Raw genomic sequence first — 18,877 nt, 5'->3', positions numbered from 1 at the left:
GCGTTTTAGATAGAGAATGCTGATCAGCTAGTCATACAGTGACAGTAACACAATGTATAAGGCTGTTGACCATAGAGCAAAAAATAGCATTTCCCATACAAAACCTTAACGTTCTCAAATAGATGTTGAACTGACCACTGAACAGAAAATATAAGATGACCAGTTGAAAGGAGGTCTCTGGAGGGTTGTTGAGGGTTTGATGGTAATGTATTTTTAAGTCTTTAGTAAAGACAGCCCAACAGTCTGTCTGTCTGCAGAAGACAATGAAGGTCTCTCAGTCTGTGGCCTCTAGAGCTACACACCCAGCCAGCTCACAGAGGACACACTCCAACAGATCGTTGTGTAGATGCTATATCAGACATGCTACAGAGACGAGACCGAGACAGAGAGACAGAGACAGAGCAACAGAGAGAGAGACAGAGAGAGATAGAAAGCTGGAAAGAGGAAGACAGAGGGAGAGAGGGACAGACAGTATCCATCATCAGAAAAAGATAAGGTGTATATCTTCCACTGTGAGCGCTGTCTACCTGTGTGTTTCATCTGTGGCCATGGCACAGGTTGGCTGGGTAATTGTCCTCAGCAATGACAGTTAATGAGGCATCTTGCACATACCAGTTCCTATAAAAAGCTAAGGATGGAGGGGTAGTTTCACCTGAGCTCTGCCTAGATGGGGAGGGGTTACATTCTTGACCTGGATAATATTGTCCTCTCCTCATATTTTGTAGGACACAAACTCTCCAACAACAGCAGAAGTAGGGTGAAGTCTCTCAGAACAGAAGTGTGTGTATGGGTGAGATGAGCAGACATGTTGTGGTAGAGAGGAGACACAGTAGAGATGATGTCACACACAGACAGAAGCGTTCAAAGTGTCTCGTCTCTATCAGTAACACTGATAAGTCAGATTAGAGCTACTGTCACTTAGCAGGAACTACAATGGAATGACAGGAATCCTGAGAGAAAGATTATGTGCAAATACTTGAACTATTTGCACATATGACATTTGAAATGTCTTTATTCTTTTGGAACTTTTGTGAGTGTAATGTTTACTGTTAATTCATATTGTTTATTTCACWTTTGTTTATTATCTAGTTCACTTGCTTTGTCATATGTTGGCGGCAGGTAGCCTAGTTGTTAGAGCGTTGGACAAGTAACCGAAAGGTTTCAAGATTAAATACCCGATCCAACGAGGTAAAAATCAGTCGTTCTGCCCCTGAACAAGGCAGTTAAACCCACTGTTCCTAGGCTGTCATTGAAAATAAGAATTTGTTCTTAACTGACTTGCCTAGTTAAATATATATATAAATATATATATAAAATATATATATATATATATATGTTTCCCATCCCAATAAAGCCCTTAAATTGAAATTGAATTGAATTGAGAGAGAGAAAGTRGAGAGAGAAAAGATAGAAGGAACAAACCCCAAAAGAGGGGAAAAGGTGCAGAAAACAATGGAAAGCTAAAAACAAAACAGCCACCCAGAGCAAGAAGAAAAGTGACCAGACAAAACACCCTGACCTGCCTGGTCACTGATTGTACTCCACTTTAAACTGGTTTCAAACCTCCTAGGGCCCTATTACTGAGAAACGCTCCTGTTGCTATCAGAGACATGCCTGTTTACCTGGGCTGACTCTGGGTCAGMGTTGGGAGTGTGTTTGGTGAGTCGGAGCGAGCCCAGCCCAGTCAGTCAGCCAGGCCAGATAAGAGCTGTGTCCACCCACCTGGCTACAGCACCATTATCACTTACGGCCTTGTTTGCTGTGTAGGAGATAACCTCTGTGCCCAACAGCCTGCTCTCTCTCTCTGCTGCAATCTCTACAGTGTTTACAACAGTAGGATCAAAGCTAGTAACACACAGCCAGGCAGCAGGACCTGCCGTTATAAGTCACACATTAACCAGCCCATTACAATCATCTAGACGCCAAATCTGTGTGTGTGTGTGTGTCTGTGGAGGAGTTTGCGTGGGTGTTGTGGGTGTATGTGTGTGTGTGTGTGTGTGTGTGTGTGTGTGTGTGTGTGTGTGTGTGTGTGTGTGTTCGCGCGCAAGGTCGAAGCAAAGCTTAGTGCTCTGGTTCAAACATGACACTAGCTGGACAGGCAGCTAGGGTTCCAAGCTCTCCACAGATAAATATTAGGTCTGCTAAAGCAAATAGAAACATCACAAGTTACCAACTAAACACACTTCTGGCCCCGGAACGGTGCTAAGCTAAATATGAGAGTACATTAATAAGAGAAGAAATATCCATAGAAACAGACTAAATGGGGCAAAAATACCAACAGAAATACAAGTATCCTACACCACCAATAGACCTACATATTAAATAGTTTAACCTCCAAACTCCACTGAGCAGCTGTGATACTGGAATGATGGCCCGATTGGAGAGAACACACTAGGGTAACTAGTGTGGGGACTAATCCTACAACTCGGATTGCCTGAAGTGCTGCTTCTGTGAACTCTGATTCTATATAACAGGCCTGCATGCTGTAGAGGGAGAATACAGGATGCTGCAACCCTTGGCTTGGTCCAATAAATCTCCTTACACGCCACTGAGGCTGTCCATGTGTGCACGTGCATGCGTGTGAGTGACGGAGTGTGTGTGCGCATAAGCGAGGCCTCAGCTGACATAGTGGCAGCAGCAGCGTGCCACAACTTCAGAGGGAGAGCTTAAAATGGTGGCCATTCCCAAATGAGGCTCTGCACAACCTCACAATGCGATTAGTCGGAAGAGGGGGAGGAAAGTGCCATGTCAAAAGGGGCTCATCCCTCCTAAAGATCTCACAATATTAGATTTTCACCAGAGAGAGAGAGAGAGAGAGACACGAACACGAGAGACCGAGAGAGAGAGAGACACAGAGAGAGACAGAGAGCGAGCGAGAGAGAACGAGAGAGAGAACGAGAGAGAGAGCGGAGAGAGAGACAGAAGAGAAAGCACTGTTAGCTAGGGACAAGAAAAGAAAAATGCAGCCCCTTTATTGAATGAGGCATAGTGAATGTTGTTTGAAAACTCGCCATGCCCTATTTGTCTTACAAATTGTCTCAGCTTTTAAAATGTGTTTGCTTTGGACGGGGATGAATTGATTGGCTGGAAGGCTGTGATTCCACAGCTGTGAGGAATCTGGTGCTGCAGTCAAGTGAGAGGCAATGAGGCCTTGCTTGTTTCTAAATCATCCTTCACATCATTTACAGAGCTCCCTGGGTCACACACCGCCCTGTTCGGGTTCTTATCCACTCACACGCACGCACACACACAAAACACTCAACTCACATCATCCAGCCTAATAGTGTTTTATCCTTTCTAACAATGTCATGAGGAAATTACGTTTGAGCTTTAGTGGTCACACACGTGACTCGTTTCAGGAAAGTAGGCGTAAATTGTTAAAATTACTAGCCTAGTTGGTTTAGCAAGGGAAAAAGACAGGAACCTTCCCGCTAGCCATGATTGGCTGTGATAATGGATGGGCTGGACATGCYGAGAGATGACTTCGGAWTGGTTTGCCATGTAGCATGCTTCTGCCTATAACAAAGGGCTGCTCAGTATGTGTAGGTAATCCTTTCTAAGGCAGCTTTTTTGAAAGATATCATGAAGAACTGTGTTGCTCTCCACATTCTGGAGGAAGATTTTGAAATCAGTGGAATGTCCGGTGGAAGCAGAGTATGATAGATAAAGAAATTGACAAAATTCTGGCATTTGATTGCAAATATGTAGAGGGAGTCGAAAAGAGAACACACAGAAAGCTGTTTTACATCTTCAAACTAAGGGCAACCATGCCATCCATGACAGAGAGGGAGAAGTGTTCATCCATGTATAGGGGAAAGAGAGTCTAGCTAGCTACATTTACAGATCTAATACATTTCTAATTTAGTCAGAAAGTCTTGAAAGTGGACTGTTAGCTAGCTAGCTAACGTGTATGATCTGTGTAATAATATTATTCGTATCTCAGAGCCATTTGCATTGCAAGTTATAGCCTAACGTTAGCTAGCTAGGTAACATTGAACCTAGTTGGTTAGCTACCTGCAGATTCATGCAGGGTAGTAACGTTATGAGTTGGGATTTTGGTTCATTGTTTAGCTAGCTAGCTATGTCTTAACGAAAGACCCCACTGTGCAAGTAACCATTTCACTGTCCTGTTTATACCTTCTGTATCCTGTGCACACTTACAACCGTAAGCTATTTTCTGTAATTCTGTAATTAGTGTGCCATTAACTTTTAAATAATTGTGTTGTTTTGAGTTWATTTTCCTGTAATAATGAATAAAGATTTGCTAAAGTAATATGATATGGTCATTATTTGAACTGGCTAGCTAGCTAACTTAATGKTATCTAGCTAGCCAACAAGCTAGAACCGAACCAAAACATTGTTTAGAAAGCTGCTTTCAGTTGCCTGGTTTGCTAGAWTGACATATACTAAATTCAGTTTTCAACAGATGGGTTTTATTGGTGTTAAAACACACCAGTTATGCTATTTTGGACCACCAGGCTGCTGATGTCATGTATGTGAATCCTTAAAGAGATGGGTGGGGCTAAGGCTTAAGAGGGTGTGAATGATGCTGAATGGGTGGAGACAAAGAAGAGCTCTCCACTAAGTGTACCAAAAATATTCAAGGGCCATTTTCTCAAAAGTGGGGTAACAAGTTTAGCAAACTCTGAGTCTCTACTTTTATCCAATCTAAAAAACACCACATTTTGCTACATAAGACCAAGTCTAGCTGGTCGGTCACATGCACACCGTTTCCCCTATGTACTACTGGAACCAGTGAGGCCATGCTACAGATCTGTGTCTGATCAGAGCCATAAAAACGACTCTTCCTTTCAGCTGTACAGTCTGATGAAGCCCAGTGTTGTCTATTTGACAGTGTTTAGACACAAGACAGGCAGACATACAGTACAGAGGATCAAAGGCTTGGTTTAGATGCTGCGGCCAGAGCGCACTCAGTAAACAGCTCTGGGTGGCCCTGTTCAGAAACCACCTCAGTGCTGAATTACTCAAATGTGTATTATTTACAGGGGATAAGTAGGCCTATATCAAACGATTTCAGAGATGTCAGTGAGTGCATGATGAATATTAGGTGTGTAGACACAGTAGGTGTGTGTGTGTTACCTTGGCCTCAGTCTCTCCGCGGTGCAGTGTGTAGAGGTGGTGGACAGCAGACTGGTTAGAGGCCCAGGGGTGTGTGAGGACATGGAACACATGGAAGTCATGGCCCAGGGTGTCTGCAGTCACCAGCAGCATACCTGGAGACAGAGACAACATGGACATTAACACACACACACTGTAATACATAACCATTGGTAGAGCACTATTCTTCATATCCAAGAGTTGTTTTAGGAGGATTTAGTATATTGCGCATAACCGTTTAATTTCCAAGAGTCATAAAAATCWACTCCAAACCCAGTATGAAATATTTCAGAATATTATCCAGACCAGTACTGTACTGGCCAATACAGAGATTAAATGTACTGTAGAAATCACAAATGTCAGTCGTTGATATTTATTAGTACGCATACAAAGCAATAGAATAGAAACCTTTCAGTCAAACTGGGCAGATGTATTTAGTTGTTAATAAAACGTTTGAACCATGTAGAACCCGACAACTCCTTCAAAATGGGACATATACGTGCCACCATGCCGGTACAAACAAACAAACCACCCTATTAAAAAAAACAGACCAGATATCGTTGGTCACTGTTGTAAAACGCTTGCTTATACCCCACATTATAATTTGTTCTCCAGTCACAACCATAGCCTTATAACTATGTCTTCTTTCTAGGGACTGGGAGGAGTGTGTGTCCTAACACACGACCACAGCCCAGTTCATGTGTAACCTCCGATGACGGGTCCATTCATTTCTAGACGTTTTATTTGAAGTTTGTCAAACTGCAGAAAGCATAGGTCTTTACTGTAAACAACACACTCAACAAACCAAACCAGAACAAAACCAGAGCCCAGGCAGCGCAGGACAGAGCCTTCATATTTCTACCAAAAACATTCAAGTGCAATAACTCAAAATKTTATTCCTTTAGCATAAACTGTGTGATCCGAGAAATTGTGCAGATTTTTTTTAACTTATAAGCCTCCAAATCCGAATCCTCACAGCCATAATTTAACAGGAGAATAATTMGTGATTTTCCTTCGCTGGACATTTTCTGCGGAGGTTGAAATAAGTTTGTAATTAGTAGGCAGTCTTTATTGGGTGGTAAAAGAGGAGGATGGAAGGGGACGAGATTAAAATAATCCAGTGACAGATGCAAGAGGGATGTAGGTTAGATGCGCTCACACACACTGCTTTTAGACCTCACAGATTGCTTCCCAAATGGCATCCTATTTCATATAAAGTGCCCAACTTTGACTAGGGCCCAGTGAATAGGGTGCCATTCAGGATGGAGCCAGTTTCCACCTTTATCCAACAGCAGCCATGTAAAAGGGCAAGGTACAGAGGTGAGGAGAAGAAGGGACACAGTAAAAGTGATGGGAGTCGAAGAGAAGGGGTCAAAGTGGGGGATATTGGAAGGAAAGAAAAAACAGAAAACCAGAGCAGGCAAGGCATTAGACGGTGGTTAAGCTATTCATGCTGTATCAGAACTAAAGACCAAACCAAAGCTGGAAGCGCAGGGCCTTGGGTCTTACCATAAACTAAACCCACGCCCCAAATGAGGTGCCAAGCCACAAGAACCCTTTGCGTCAACTGGGAATACATGGAAAAGAAGGGCCCTTCTAATTATAGAGTCTGGAAACGGAAGTGAAGGGTGATTAGGAGTTAAGGCGCTGCACTCTGTTTATCTGGGAGCTTCCTCTCTCCCTCACCCAGCCACCCTCTTCTCCCTCCTTTCTTCTTCTGCCTCCATGGCCCAAGCCGCCCAGCGCGTCGCCCTCCCTCCCTCCCTCCCTCCCTGGCTGGCTCGCCACAGGCTTTGACAAATGAGGCTTGGAGAGGCTGGCCAGGACATGACTTCTTGCTGATGGTACACTCTGTACACCCGGCCGGTGTGGAAGCGCCCATGGTTGGGGCTTTTGTGGCCTTGTTGAAATCCAGGCCCTCGCCGAGAGGCGTCAGTCGGTTAGGCCGCGGGAAGCCCAAATTAAAAAGCAGTGTTCCTAGTCGGCGGTGTGAGAGCAGCCCGCTGCCGCTGGAAACCTGAATCTGTYGGAGCTCCGTCTGACACGTCCTATTTATAAACACCTCAACCTCCCCATTCTCTGGGCATCAGTGTTATTTACAACGTTCTGTATGAAAACGGGCTGCCTGTCCTGGCACACACAAACACAGCAACTGGTCGGAGAGAGAACCTCTAACCTGCCATGTGTATGAGACGTGCGTCTGCGTGGCGGGGCGCTCCCTGGCTGCGAGTGAGCGCGTTATAAAATCACTTCCATAAATATCATCTCCCCCATTCACGCTCCCTCTTCATTGGAAARAAGGACTGTGCACCAACACTTCTCGTATTGTTTTGCTGCAGCCTTTCTGTCACGTCTCAAAATGTATAAACAGAAAACAGCTGCTCAATCCCATTAATAGTGCAAGGATGTTTCATTTCCAAAGTGGCTGGGGCTCTTTTATCTGGACAAAAGCAGATGAGGAGAGAGACGGAGGGAGGGCAGTCAGTGATGATGTCTCCCACTTGGCAGCACAAAGGGCCGCAACAAAACTAGTCCCCTCTCTAATTAACAACACTTGGCTCCAGAACCTTTGAAAATGGGGAAATGTCAAATTATAACCATGTGGAGCTAGAAAACGTTAAGAAGAGAGAGGACACTGGGGAATCGGGTCTGGTCGGCTCTGGTGTAGGAGATGAATACACTTCTGAGCAAATGAGCAAAACACGCAAATGAGAGAGTATCCATCATATGGAGTCTTTGTCTTCAGGGCTGGCGGTGGGGCTGGTTATGAGAGACGGCCAGGCAGTGTGTGTGTACGCATTTGTCTGTGTACAGTGTGTGTGTATGTGACTAAGTATGTGTGTGGTGTGTCAGTTAATGACTGTGTGTGGGTTTGTCAGTGTATGTGTGTACTGTGTGCCCGTGTGCACGTGTGTGGCGGTCTCTCTCGCCTGTGTCCGTGCTGGGCTTTTCAAGGTGTTTATGATAGTGGTGGAAAACACACAGGGGCGCAGTAAAAGCTGAAGTGGGCCCCGGCATGACAGACTGACATCAAAGCTGCACACTCAGACCAGACCGGCCAGAACTCACTGGGTCCTGAGGCCAGCCTCCCTACAGCCCTCCCTCCATTTCTGTCTCTACCTCTCCCTCTCTCTCCCTCACCGCCCCACATCAAGATAACCAGGATAGGAGGTGAGGGGGATGGGAGGCTAATACTCACCCAAAGGGTCACCATGCGGTCAATAAGTTGTCAATGTTTTACAGGCGAAAAGTGAAATCTTCTGAAGCTTAACCTGTTCAATTCCATCATAGTCAAGTGGGCCCTTTTTTAATGAACTCTTTCACTGAGCCTGTTGCTGTTCATGTTGTATTGAGTGGCACAGGGCTTGGCATCGTGACTGGGCTATGAATCACACTAAAGCTCGATGGAGGGATGAAGGGATAGTGGCACGAAGGAAAAAAGGGATGGAGGGATTGGCTGAGTGTCTCCAAATGAAACCCTGTCTCTGCCCTTCGTGACCACTGGGATGACCAGTGCAGATTCCATCAGGCTGACAGGCAAGGTGGGGGGAGGAACATGGTGAGAGGGCTGGCCCTCACCACCACCGGGAACGCCTTACAGTATTATGTAGATGGGTAAGGAGCTGTATTTGTGTTGGGTACTAGGAAGGGATATTGTATGCATCCCAAATGCACCCTATTCCCAACATAGTGCACTACTTTTGACCAGAGCCCAGGGAATGAAATTAGAAAAATATAATTTTGCAAAAGACTTGAGGGTATCGCTTGCTGAGTTTAAAGCTCTGACAGAAGATACTATTATTGACCATTGTGATTCTTTTTAATGTCGTTATTGTATTGTGCTCTTGTGCGGACTACTTCCTGCCGACCTCTTGCAAGGTCCCCCTGGCAAAAGGTTTCTAACCTTAAGGGTCCGTTCGTGGGTAAATAAAGGTAAAATAAATATTAGTGCACTATCCAGGCTGTATCACAACTGGCCGTGATTGGGAGTCCCATAGGGCGACGCACAATTGGCCCAGCGTCGTCCAGGTTTGGCCGGGGTAGGCGTCATTGTAAATAAGAATAAGTTCTTAACTGACTTGCCTAGTTAAATAAAGGTTTAATAAAAATATGGAATAGGGTGCCATTTGAGATGCACCCATAGAGCCCAGAGCCGACCAGAGGAGATGAGACCAGAGCATGGCACAGTGCGACACTGCTGCGGCCGCTCTGGCTTGGACTGGTTTCTCCAACACTCTTAACTCCATAAACCACATCCATAATCCAACCAATAGGAGGAGGAGGGAGGGAGAGATGGAGGGAGAAAGAGAGGGAGGAAAAACGTTATGGTTCATTTGATCTACGGTGGAGTGAAACAGAGGAGTGTGTTTCTTTCTGCTTCCCAGCCAGACCACCAGCGAGCTGTGCAGCTCTCCCTCTCTCTCAGATAGGAATAGATTGAAAATGGCTGACTAACCATCGCCAACAGGCTGCAATTAGCTTAATATTAAGATGGTTGACTCTTTCTTCCTGTTCTTTACAAGGTGAAACCTGCCGCTTTCAAGTCACACCGACTCACAGAGGGAGGAGTGTGCCGCCCGCGGTCAAGTTCATGAAGCATGGCGGGGGCAGAAGTGAGATGTTGGAGTTAGCCAGCGTCCCAAATGGAACCTTACTCCCTATATAGTGCACTATATATATTTTTGGGGGTCAAAAGTAGTGCACTATGTAGGGAATAGTGTGCCATTTGAGCCAGATCCTTATACCGTCAGACCACTCTGTTCAACTAAAAGAACTCAAACTATCGCCACAATTATGGAATGCTTGCATATCACACTTTCCTCCACAAATGAAGAGACGTTAGCGCCTTCTGTTAGTGTGCTGAATGTACTGCAAATTCAATCATTCTCAATCCATCGTCAGCGCATGGAACATTTACATCTTTGTACTTCCCTCCCTACTTCCCTTCTCTGGCCTAAATGAAGTGAAGTTTGCACCTTCTTCTACCACAAACACGAAACATTCCTAAATCCATCATGACTAAACCTCACTTCATGGTTCATTAATAACCCTATGGGCCCTGGTCTAAAGTAGTGCACTATATAGGGAATAGGGTGTCATTTGGGGGACACCCTTATTATTTTATTCCTGCCTCTCTCTTGGTTTCGGTCATAACAGGCAGACAGATAAAACACATTCTCCCAGCAGCTAAGAGCAGGCTATAACAGCAGCCTTTTGTTGTCATGTTTAAAAGCCCCCAAACAAATTGGTCAGACTCTGCAGATAAAGAGAGGGGGACTGTGGAGGGAGGGAAGGAGAGATGACTGATGAGAAGCTTTAATCCATTTCTCTGCAAACAGACAGTGGGCTGTAATCTCTAACCTCCATTTAAATGTTGTCTTTTATTTCTCAGAGTGTTTCTGTTAACTAATGAATCCCCTCAAACATTCGCTACCGCAGATAAGGTATCACGCTGGTCTGTGGTGCCTGCCGGTGACGGAAGGGGGTTTTGGAGGGGAGAGGCTCTTCGAACAATGTGTCTTTGTTTAATGGATCTTGTGAACACAGCACCAAATACAGTATGTCCACAAAGTGGACTTAAATTCTGTGAAACATAAAGCCCCAAATCAAATCAGAGTGGACAGATCAGAACCTCCCCACCACACTATAAAAAGTTCCACAGCGTTGCGTGTTGTTGTGTGTGTGTGGGTTGYGGATGACTCAACAGCAGAGCCTGAGGTGCCTGGACTGTGTGGGATGGGGGGTTTGGAGCGTGGTCTGAAGTCTCCACTGAGACCTTGAGCACGGTTGGTCTCTGGCCTAGCCAGCCCTCTCTCTTTTCCTCTCCATCTCTATTTCTCTCTTTCTTTTGCACTTCCTCTCTCTGATCTCCTTGAGGTTTTATAGCCCAGGTCTGAGGCCCTGACGTCCCAAGACGGTGCAGCTGCTTTTTACTACCTAGTATGGAAACACCATAAAAATAGCTGCAGTGGGCAGGCAGGCGAGCAGGCGGACAGGCAGGCGAGCAGGGGGACAGGCAGGCGAGCAGGGGGACAGGCAGGCGAGCAGGGGGACAGGCAGGCGAGCAGGGGGACAGGCAGGCGAGCAGGGGGACAGGCAGACGAGCAGGCAGATGAGCAGGCAGCCAGGCGGACATGGCGGCGAGCCAGCGTGGACGCAGGCGACGCAGGGGCAGGCGCGACAGGGGACAAGCGCAGGCGAGCAGGGTAAGACCAGACAGGCAAGCGCAAGCGCGAGCACAGGCAGGACTCAGGCGGCAGGCGAGCAGGGCAGGGGCGACAGGCAGGCAGGCGCAGCAGGCAGGCGAGCAGGCAGACAGAGCAGGCAGAGCGCAGCCAGGCAGACGAGCAGGCAGCGGCATGGTTTTCACAGTCTTGGAAAACAGTAGGAACAGCGTCAGCGAGGCCCAACTGGCCATACAGATGACGGCACTAAAGGGAGGTCGACGTCCAACTGGCCATACAGATGACTGCACTAAAAGGATGTCGACGTCCAACTGGCCATACAGATGACTGCACTAAAGGGAGGTCGACGTCCAACTGGCCATACAGATGACTGCATAAAGGGATGTCGACGTCCAACTGGCCATACAGATGACTGCACTAAAGGGAGGTCGACGTCAACTGGCCATACAGATGACTGCCTAAAGGGAGGTCGACGTCCAACTGGCCATACAGATGACTGCACTAAAGGGAGGTCGACGTCCAACTGGCCATACAGATGACTGCACTAAAGGGATGTCGTCGTCCAACTGGCCATACAGATGACTGCACTAAAGGGGAGGTCGACATCCAACTGCCATACAGATGACTGCACTAAAGGGAGGTGACTCCAACTGGCCATACAGATGACTGCACTAAAGGGAGGTCGCGTCCAACTGGCATCAAGATGACTGCACTAAAGGATGTCGTCGTCCAACTGGCATACAGATGACTGCACTAAAGGGAGGCCGTAGTCCAACTGGCCATACAGATGACTGCACTAAAGGGAGGTCGACGTCCAACTGGCCATACAAGATGACTGCACTAAAGGGAGGTCGACGTCCAACTGGCATACAGTGACTGCACTAAAGGAGGTCGACGTCCACTGGCCATACAGATGACTGCACTAAAGGGGTCGACGTCCAACTGGCCATACAGATGACTGCACTAAAGGGAGGTCGACGTCCAATGGCCATACAGATGACTGCACTAAAGGGAGGTCGACGTCCAACTGGCATACAGATGACTGCACTAAAGGGAGGTCGACGTCCAACTGGCCATACAGATGACTGCACTAAAGGGAGGTCGACGTCCAACTGGCATACAGATGACTGCACTAAAGGGAGGTCGACGTCCAACTGGCCATACAGATGACTGCACTAAAGGGAGGTCGACGTCCAACTGGCCATACAGATGACTGCACTAAAGGAGGTCGACGTCCAACTGCTATACAGATGACTGCACTAAAGGGAGTCGACGTCCAACTGGCTATACAGATGACTGCACTAAAGGGAGGTCGACGTCCAACTGGCATACAGATGACTGCACTAAAGGGAGGTCGACGTCCAACTGGCCATACAGATGACTGCACTAAAGGAGGTCGACGTCCAACTGGCCATACAGATGACTGCACTAAAGGGAGTCGACGTCCAACTGGCATACAGATGACTGCACTAAAGGAGGTCGACGCCAACTGGCATACAGATGACTGCACTAAAGGGAGGCGTAGTCCAACTGGCCATACAGATGACTGCACTAAAGGGAGGTCGACGTCCAACTGGCTATACAGATGACTGCACTAAAGGAGGTCGACGTCCAACTGGCTATACAGATGACTGCACTAAAGGGAGGTCGACGTCCAACTGGCCATACAGATGACTGCACTAAAGGGAGCGAGTCAACTGGCATACAGATGACTGCACTAAAGGAGGTCGACGTCCAACTGGCATACAGATGACTGCACTAAAGGGAGGTCGACGTCCAACTGGCTAACAGATGACTGCACTAAAGGGAGTCGACGTCCAACTGGCTATACAGATGACTGCACTAAAGGGAGGTCGACGTCCAACTGGCATACAGATGACTGCACTAAAGGGAGGTCGACGTCCAACTGGCATACAGATGACTGCACTAAAGGGAGGTCGCGTCCAACTGGCATACAGATGACTGCACTAAAGGGAGGTCGACGTCCAACTGGCATACAGATGACTGCACTAAAGGAGGCGTAGTCCAACTGGCCTATCAGATGACTGCACTAAAGGGAGGTCGACGTCCAACTGGCCTATACAGATGATGCACTAAGGGAGGTCGACGTCCAACTGCTATACAGATGACTGCACTAAAGGGAGTCGACGTCCAACTGGCCATACAGATGACTGCACTAAAGGGAGGTCGACGTCCAACTGGCATACAGATGACTGCACTAAAGGGGTGTCGACGCAACTGGCATACGAGGACTGAATAAGGGCGCTAGTCACTGGCATACAGATGACTGCACTAAAGGGAGGTCGACGTCCAACTGGCCATACGATGACTGCACTAAAGGGAGGTCGACGTCCAACTGGCCATACAGATGACTGCACTAAAGGGAGGTCGACGTCCAACTGGCCATACAGATGACTGCACTAAAGGGAGGTCGACGTCCAACTGGCCATACAGATGACTGCACTAAAGGGAGGTCGACGTCCAACTGGCCATACGATGACGGCACTAAGGGAGGTCGACGTCCAACTGGCCATACAGATGACTGCACTAAAGGGATGTCGACGTCCAACTGGCCATACAGATGACTGCACTAAGGAGGCCGTAGTCACTGGCCATACAGATGACTGCACTAAGGGAGGTCGACGTCCAACTGGCTATACAGATGACTGCAACTAAAGGAGGTCGACGTCCAACTGGCCATACAGATGACTGCACTAAAGGGAGGCCGTACGTCCAACTGGCCATACAGATGACTGCACTAAAGGGAGGTCGACGTCCAACTGGCCATACAGATGACTGCACTAAAGGGAGGTCGACGTCCAACTGGCCATACAGATGACTGCACTAAAGGAGGTCGACGTCCAACGGCATGTAAGATGACTGCACTAAAGGGAGGTCGACGTCCAACTGGCCATACAGATGACTGCACTAAAGGGAGGCTGAGGATAGGACTGTTGGCTCTGCAAATTTATCAGGCACTAAGACTACACTATACATGTACTACACACTGTACACACACACTACAAACTGTACACACACACACACTAGACACTGTACGCACACACCATATACAGACACACACTGTACGCAAAAGCAGAGGACAATTAACTGTTACAGCTATGTATCCAATTTCTGTAGCCTTTCATTACAGTACTGTAGACGGCCTCTTCAAAATAAAACTGACCCAGGAAGGAGTATGCAGCTACATTCTTTTTAAAAAAGCACAATAGTTTGTTAGCAGGCTGGCTGCAGTTGGACAGACAGTAGACAGTCACAGTGGGGATATACAAAATCATTACCCTGGGAGATTTTAACAGCTCAAGAGGGAGAGGGAGGGATACAAGAGAGGGAGGGAGCGATAAAGAGAACGTGAGAGTGACCGAGAGAGAAAGGAAGAGAATTACATTGATTATAACAGAGCTCGCTGGGGAAAAATCTATAGATCATCAGCTTTACATAATGCCATTACGACATGGAGCTCATGCAGCCAGGACAGTGCACTTTACTGAAGCCATGACTCCCTGGGCGTGGCATGGGCAGATGCGTGTGTGTCGGGGCAGGAAAGGGCACCAGCGTCCATGGTGGACGGACAGCCCTACTACTGGGTAAAACACACACACTCAAACACAGCTGCACATCTTGCTAAATGAGAGTGGTCAAAAAGGCGACAAAATAAAAAGCACCACTTCACATAATGTGAAGATACAGCCACGAGGGGAGTGCTAATTGCTAGCTGTGTATAGACAACTCGTTGCAGGCTAAATGAGTGGGCTGAGGGTGTGGAGGCAGTCTCTGTGGGGTGTTTCCATCGTGTTCAGCATATGTGGTGTGGGTTAGCTGGGTGTTGGAGTGAAGGCCTGACTCTCTCTCACACATCAATGAGGTGTAAGGAGTTATGACACCACAGTGACTGTTCTTCATCATGACACACAGCTGCTTGGCACTTTCCATGTTTCTATTATCTATTCACTAGGCTATTCATTATGATGTGTTACTAAGTATGGGCTGGGCTTTACTGGGCTATGCAGTGTGGCTGGAGATGAGTTCTAGCCTCATTTACCAAGGCTTTGTAGATATTTAAGAGGTGTGAGGTTAGTTAGGTGAGCCAATAAAGCTTGTAGAATAGTAACATTCTTTTTTTATTGAACAAGACGTTTAGGTTCAGTGTGTGTGTGTGTGTCTCTTTAAGAGCTGTTGGGAGGTTGAGCTCCTGTAAATGAGCGAGCAACGCTGAACTAATCTTCCATGGAGGAACAAATTCCAAGATTCTTATCAGTGGCGTGATTGAGAGGAATTACAGACAGCGAGAGAAAGGGAAGAGTGTCTCCTGTCCCACCACCTAATCATACACTGCACACAGCCTTACTGACGCCATCACACTTTAATCAAACCACCCTCCACACACACTGTTTCACAGGCCCTACCGTTAAAACAGTCATGTCATTTTAACCTTGGGCATCTCAGCTAATAATCAAGTTCAAGACTTGATAGTGACGTACGAGGGGTGAGGTGAAGGAGAGACGGGCTGTAGTGAAAGGTGAGAGGAGGAGGAGGTAAGTGAATAAACAGGCTTACAGCTGGTAAAGGGTAGTGGTAGCTTCACAACTGCCTCAACAGAGCAGCATCCTAACCTCTAAATTACAGCCACTAGGAATAGAACCTCTGCAACGCCACACAGCACTAGGAAACCCGCCCCCCCCCCCCACGGCGTGCCAGATCAGTCACCCCATATAACCACTCTCCCGCTGTCTGTGTAGTGTCACTCCAAAATACACAAGGTCAGTTCTATGGGGTTTGTTACATCATGCTTCTTGGGTTGGACTTTTGGCTTTCCAGGACCAGTCACTGAGCTGTCGAGTCATAGCATGTTTGTTCTTACCGACTCTGGTGGTTTTTGGGGTTGACTTGCCACTGTTAGAGACCATGGGACTGAGAGGACCTAGGTAGAGTGAGAGGTTTTTCTTTGTTTTCTTCTCTCGCCCTCTCACCTGCGCAGTTTAATTCGAGTCAAGCGAGGACGGCCTGCAATCCTGGTTGACTTGGCAATCAAGACCAAGGGGCTCCCCTAGCTCTTGTGAACTCCTAAAGCAGGGCGGATTTCAGGAGACCAACATGGCAGTTGTTTTGATCATGAGGGTAAATGATAAAAGGCTCCCACTATAATTCACAGCAGTGGCGAGGACTACGCTGCTGCTCACACAACACACACCTCACCCTGACCTCTGGCTTAAGGTGAAAAAAAGAGAAAGGAATGTGGCGTTTAGGGGTACTTTTACTTTTGGCGGGTAACACCCGACAACATCCATAATTCCAAAACTTAATGTTCATGAGGTTTGGGCTGGCATAAATGGAAGGTGGTAACGCACCCATGTGGTGACTTTGGGAGTAAAGTTAGACAGGTGGCGGGGCTATCACACGCGTAGGACAAGGCTATATTATGGCCGACCGTGGCAGCTGGTGCAGAGCATTTATTATCTAGCCAAACCAATGCAGGCGTACCGCCTAGGACCTTATTAGGATGTGTTTGTAGTGACACTTAGATCGAATCCTAGCTCACTGTGTATGATCAGGATGTAATTGACTTGACAGTACTTTTCTCCTCATGGTCATGATCGTTAAAAGATGAAAGGATGAGTCACGGTTAGCTGCGGCCTGTCGCTGAGCCGGTGGGGACCCCTCTTTTATTCGGCCTTGAGACAATCCAGCCCTCGCGCACACCGACGCACGAGCATCGCACGACACCCGCGTATCGCGACGCACGCAACGCATCGCACGCTCCACGCACCACGGCATACCACTGCAGCGCACTGTATAAGTGTGCCTGTGTGTTAATTCGTCGCAAGTGGCTGTGTTGTGTGGAGCATGTGGTGTGTGCACGCATCTGGCGGACGCTATCTGAGTCATCACGGCGCTTATACACGGTTCGACGCCATAGCACCCGCACGGACTCACGCACTTGCTACGCACCAGAACCCAGCACGCCTACGCACGCACGCACGCACACCACCACGCCATACCACACAGGCACACTTATTAAGGCCAAAGGTTCCGCTGAGTCCAGGGAACTTTTTAGTAGTCAAGGTTAAATCAACAAAAAAGGCCAGGGCCCCCCCCTTCTAAACAGGGGATTGGAGCATGCAATTTCCCACTGGCCAGCGGAGCAACCATGAGATCATATTGAACGAGAGGGTAAGAGATTGTGCTGCTAGACATGCCCCATAACCGACGCAGCTATACTGCTAAACCTCCACTAAACACAATCCTAACAATTAACTGTGGAATTACTGCTTTGGAGAGACACGGCTATGTTATCTGTGGGTGATTACGCTACGTGTGTGCCATCGTCAGAGTGATTGTGTGCATTTTGTGTGTGACGTGAGGTTGCTGCGCTGTAAAAGGATGAATGACGCATCGTTGAGTTGCCGTGCTGTTAGCGGGGATTTTTATTGTCCCACGAGCATCTCGTGCAAATGTTGCTAAGGTTTAGTCTATATTGTTTTCTTTAATAAGTAAATTGGACTGAGGGGATGGTATGTGTATAAAGGTATTAGGAGCTGCTAGTTCGTTGGTATAAGAAGTGCGTTGGAATGTGACTGTGATTTGATCTGAGAAAAGTTATATGGTGTTGTAAGCAGTTCTGTGTCGCTGTTGTGTGTGTGTGTGTAATAAATGTAACCCTTTTCCCTGGGGGGAGCAGTCTAGTCAGGTCAGAAGCAGAGGCCAGAGGCATGTGAAGGATTCCTACCAGAGACAGGAGGTCACAGTAAGCACCATCACTCAGCAGCTACTTTATTMGCTGCTCCTCCACACACACCATGTGGTGATTTTATTTCCGGGGAGAACAATCCATAAAGGCGGGAAGACGCCAGAGCAAAATCATTTGGTGTAGATTGAGGTCAGGAAGTATAAGCGGCACTCTGGGTAAAACTGGAACAGACACACACACAAGCACCCACTCTCCATCGCTCTCCTTAAAGGGATACTTCGGGATTTTGGCAATTAAGCAAAAGTCAGATGAACTCACAGATAACATTTGTCTCTGCATCCAGTATGAAGGAAGTTTGGAGGWAGTTTTGTGAGCCAATGCTAACTAGAGTTAGCGCAACGGCTGGAAGTCTATGGTACTGTATGTACAAGCATGCTAGCAGTTACCATAGTCATCCAGTCATTGTACTAATGCTAGTTAGCAATTGAGGAGAGCAACATAACCTCTCTTCTGTTGTGAGGAGAGTAGCATAATTCAACACCTCACACACCTAAGACTGTCTACCTGGTGTCAGACCAACATTAAGGCCTGACTGTGAGTGAGTGTGGTCACAGAAACACAAAGGGAGTGCCCCGGTGTGTGTCTTCACATATCAATGCACGGTTGTTGTCACTCTCCCACTGTGGGATGAAGTGCCATTGTCACTGCAGGGCCTACTTGATGGAGCCATTTCCATTGTGTGTTGACTGCAGGTGAGAGGATGCACCTTCAGGCACCGGCCCCACTGACTACCATTGTTCTAACACAGATACATACATCCCCACTTCATAGGCCCTTTCCACCACACCCTGGAGTCCCACAGAAGAGG

General features: G+C 47.5%; 1 protein-coding gene across 1 annotated transcript in view; it reads right to left on the bottom strand.

The window, feature by feature from the left end:
* Positions 1-18,877, bottom strand: part of LOC111956788 (BCAS3 microtubule associated cell migration factor-like) — a 401,535-nt gene that overhangs the window by 318,361 nt on the left and 64,297 nt on the right. Inside the window, 1 exon segment of the mRNA XM_070436727.1 lies at positions 5,101-5,234. Coding sequence (XP_070292828.1) covers positions 5,101-5,234 — 134 coding nt within the window.

The sequence above is a fragment of the Salvelinus sp. IW2-2015 genome, linkage group LG4p (assembly GCF_002910315.2).
Source record: "Salvelinus sp. IW2-2015 linkage group LG4p, ASM291031v2, whole genome shotgun sequence".
Taxonomy (NCBI): domain Eukaryota; kingdom Metazoa; phylum Chordata; class Actinopteri; order Salmoniformes; family Salmonidae; genus Salvelinus; species Salvelinus sp. IW2-2015.
This window is presented reverse-complemented; position numbering and strand designations above follow the sequence as displayed.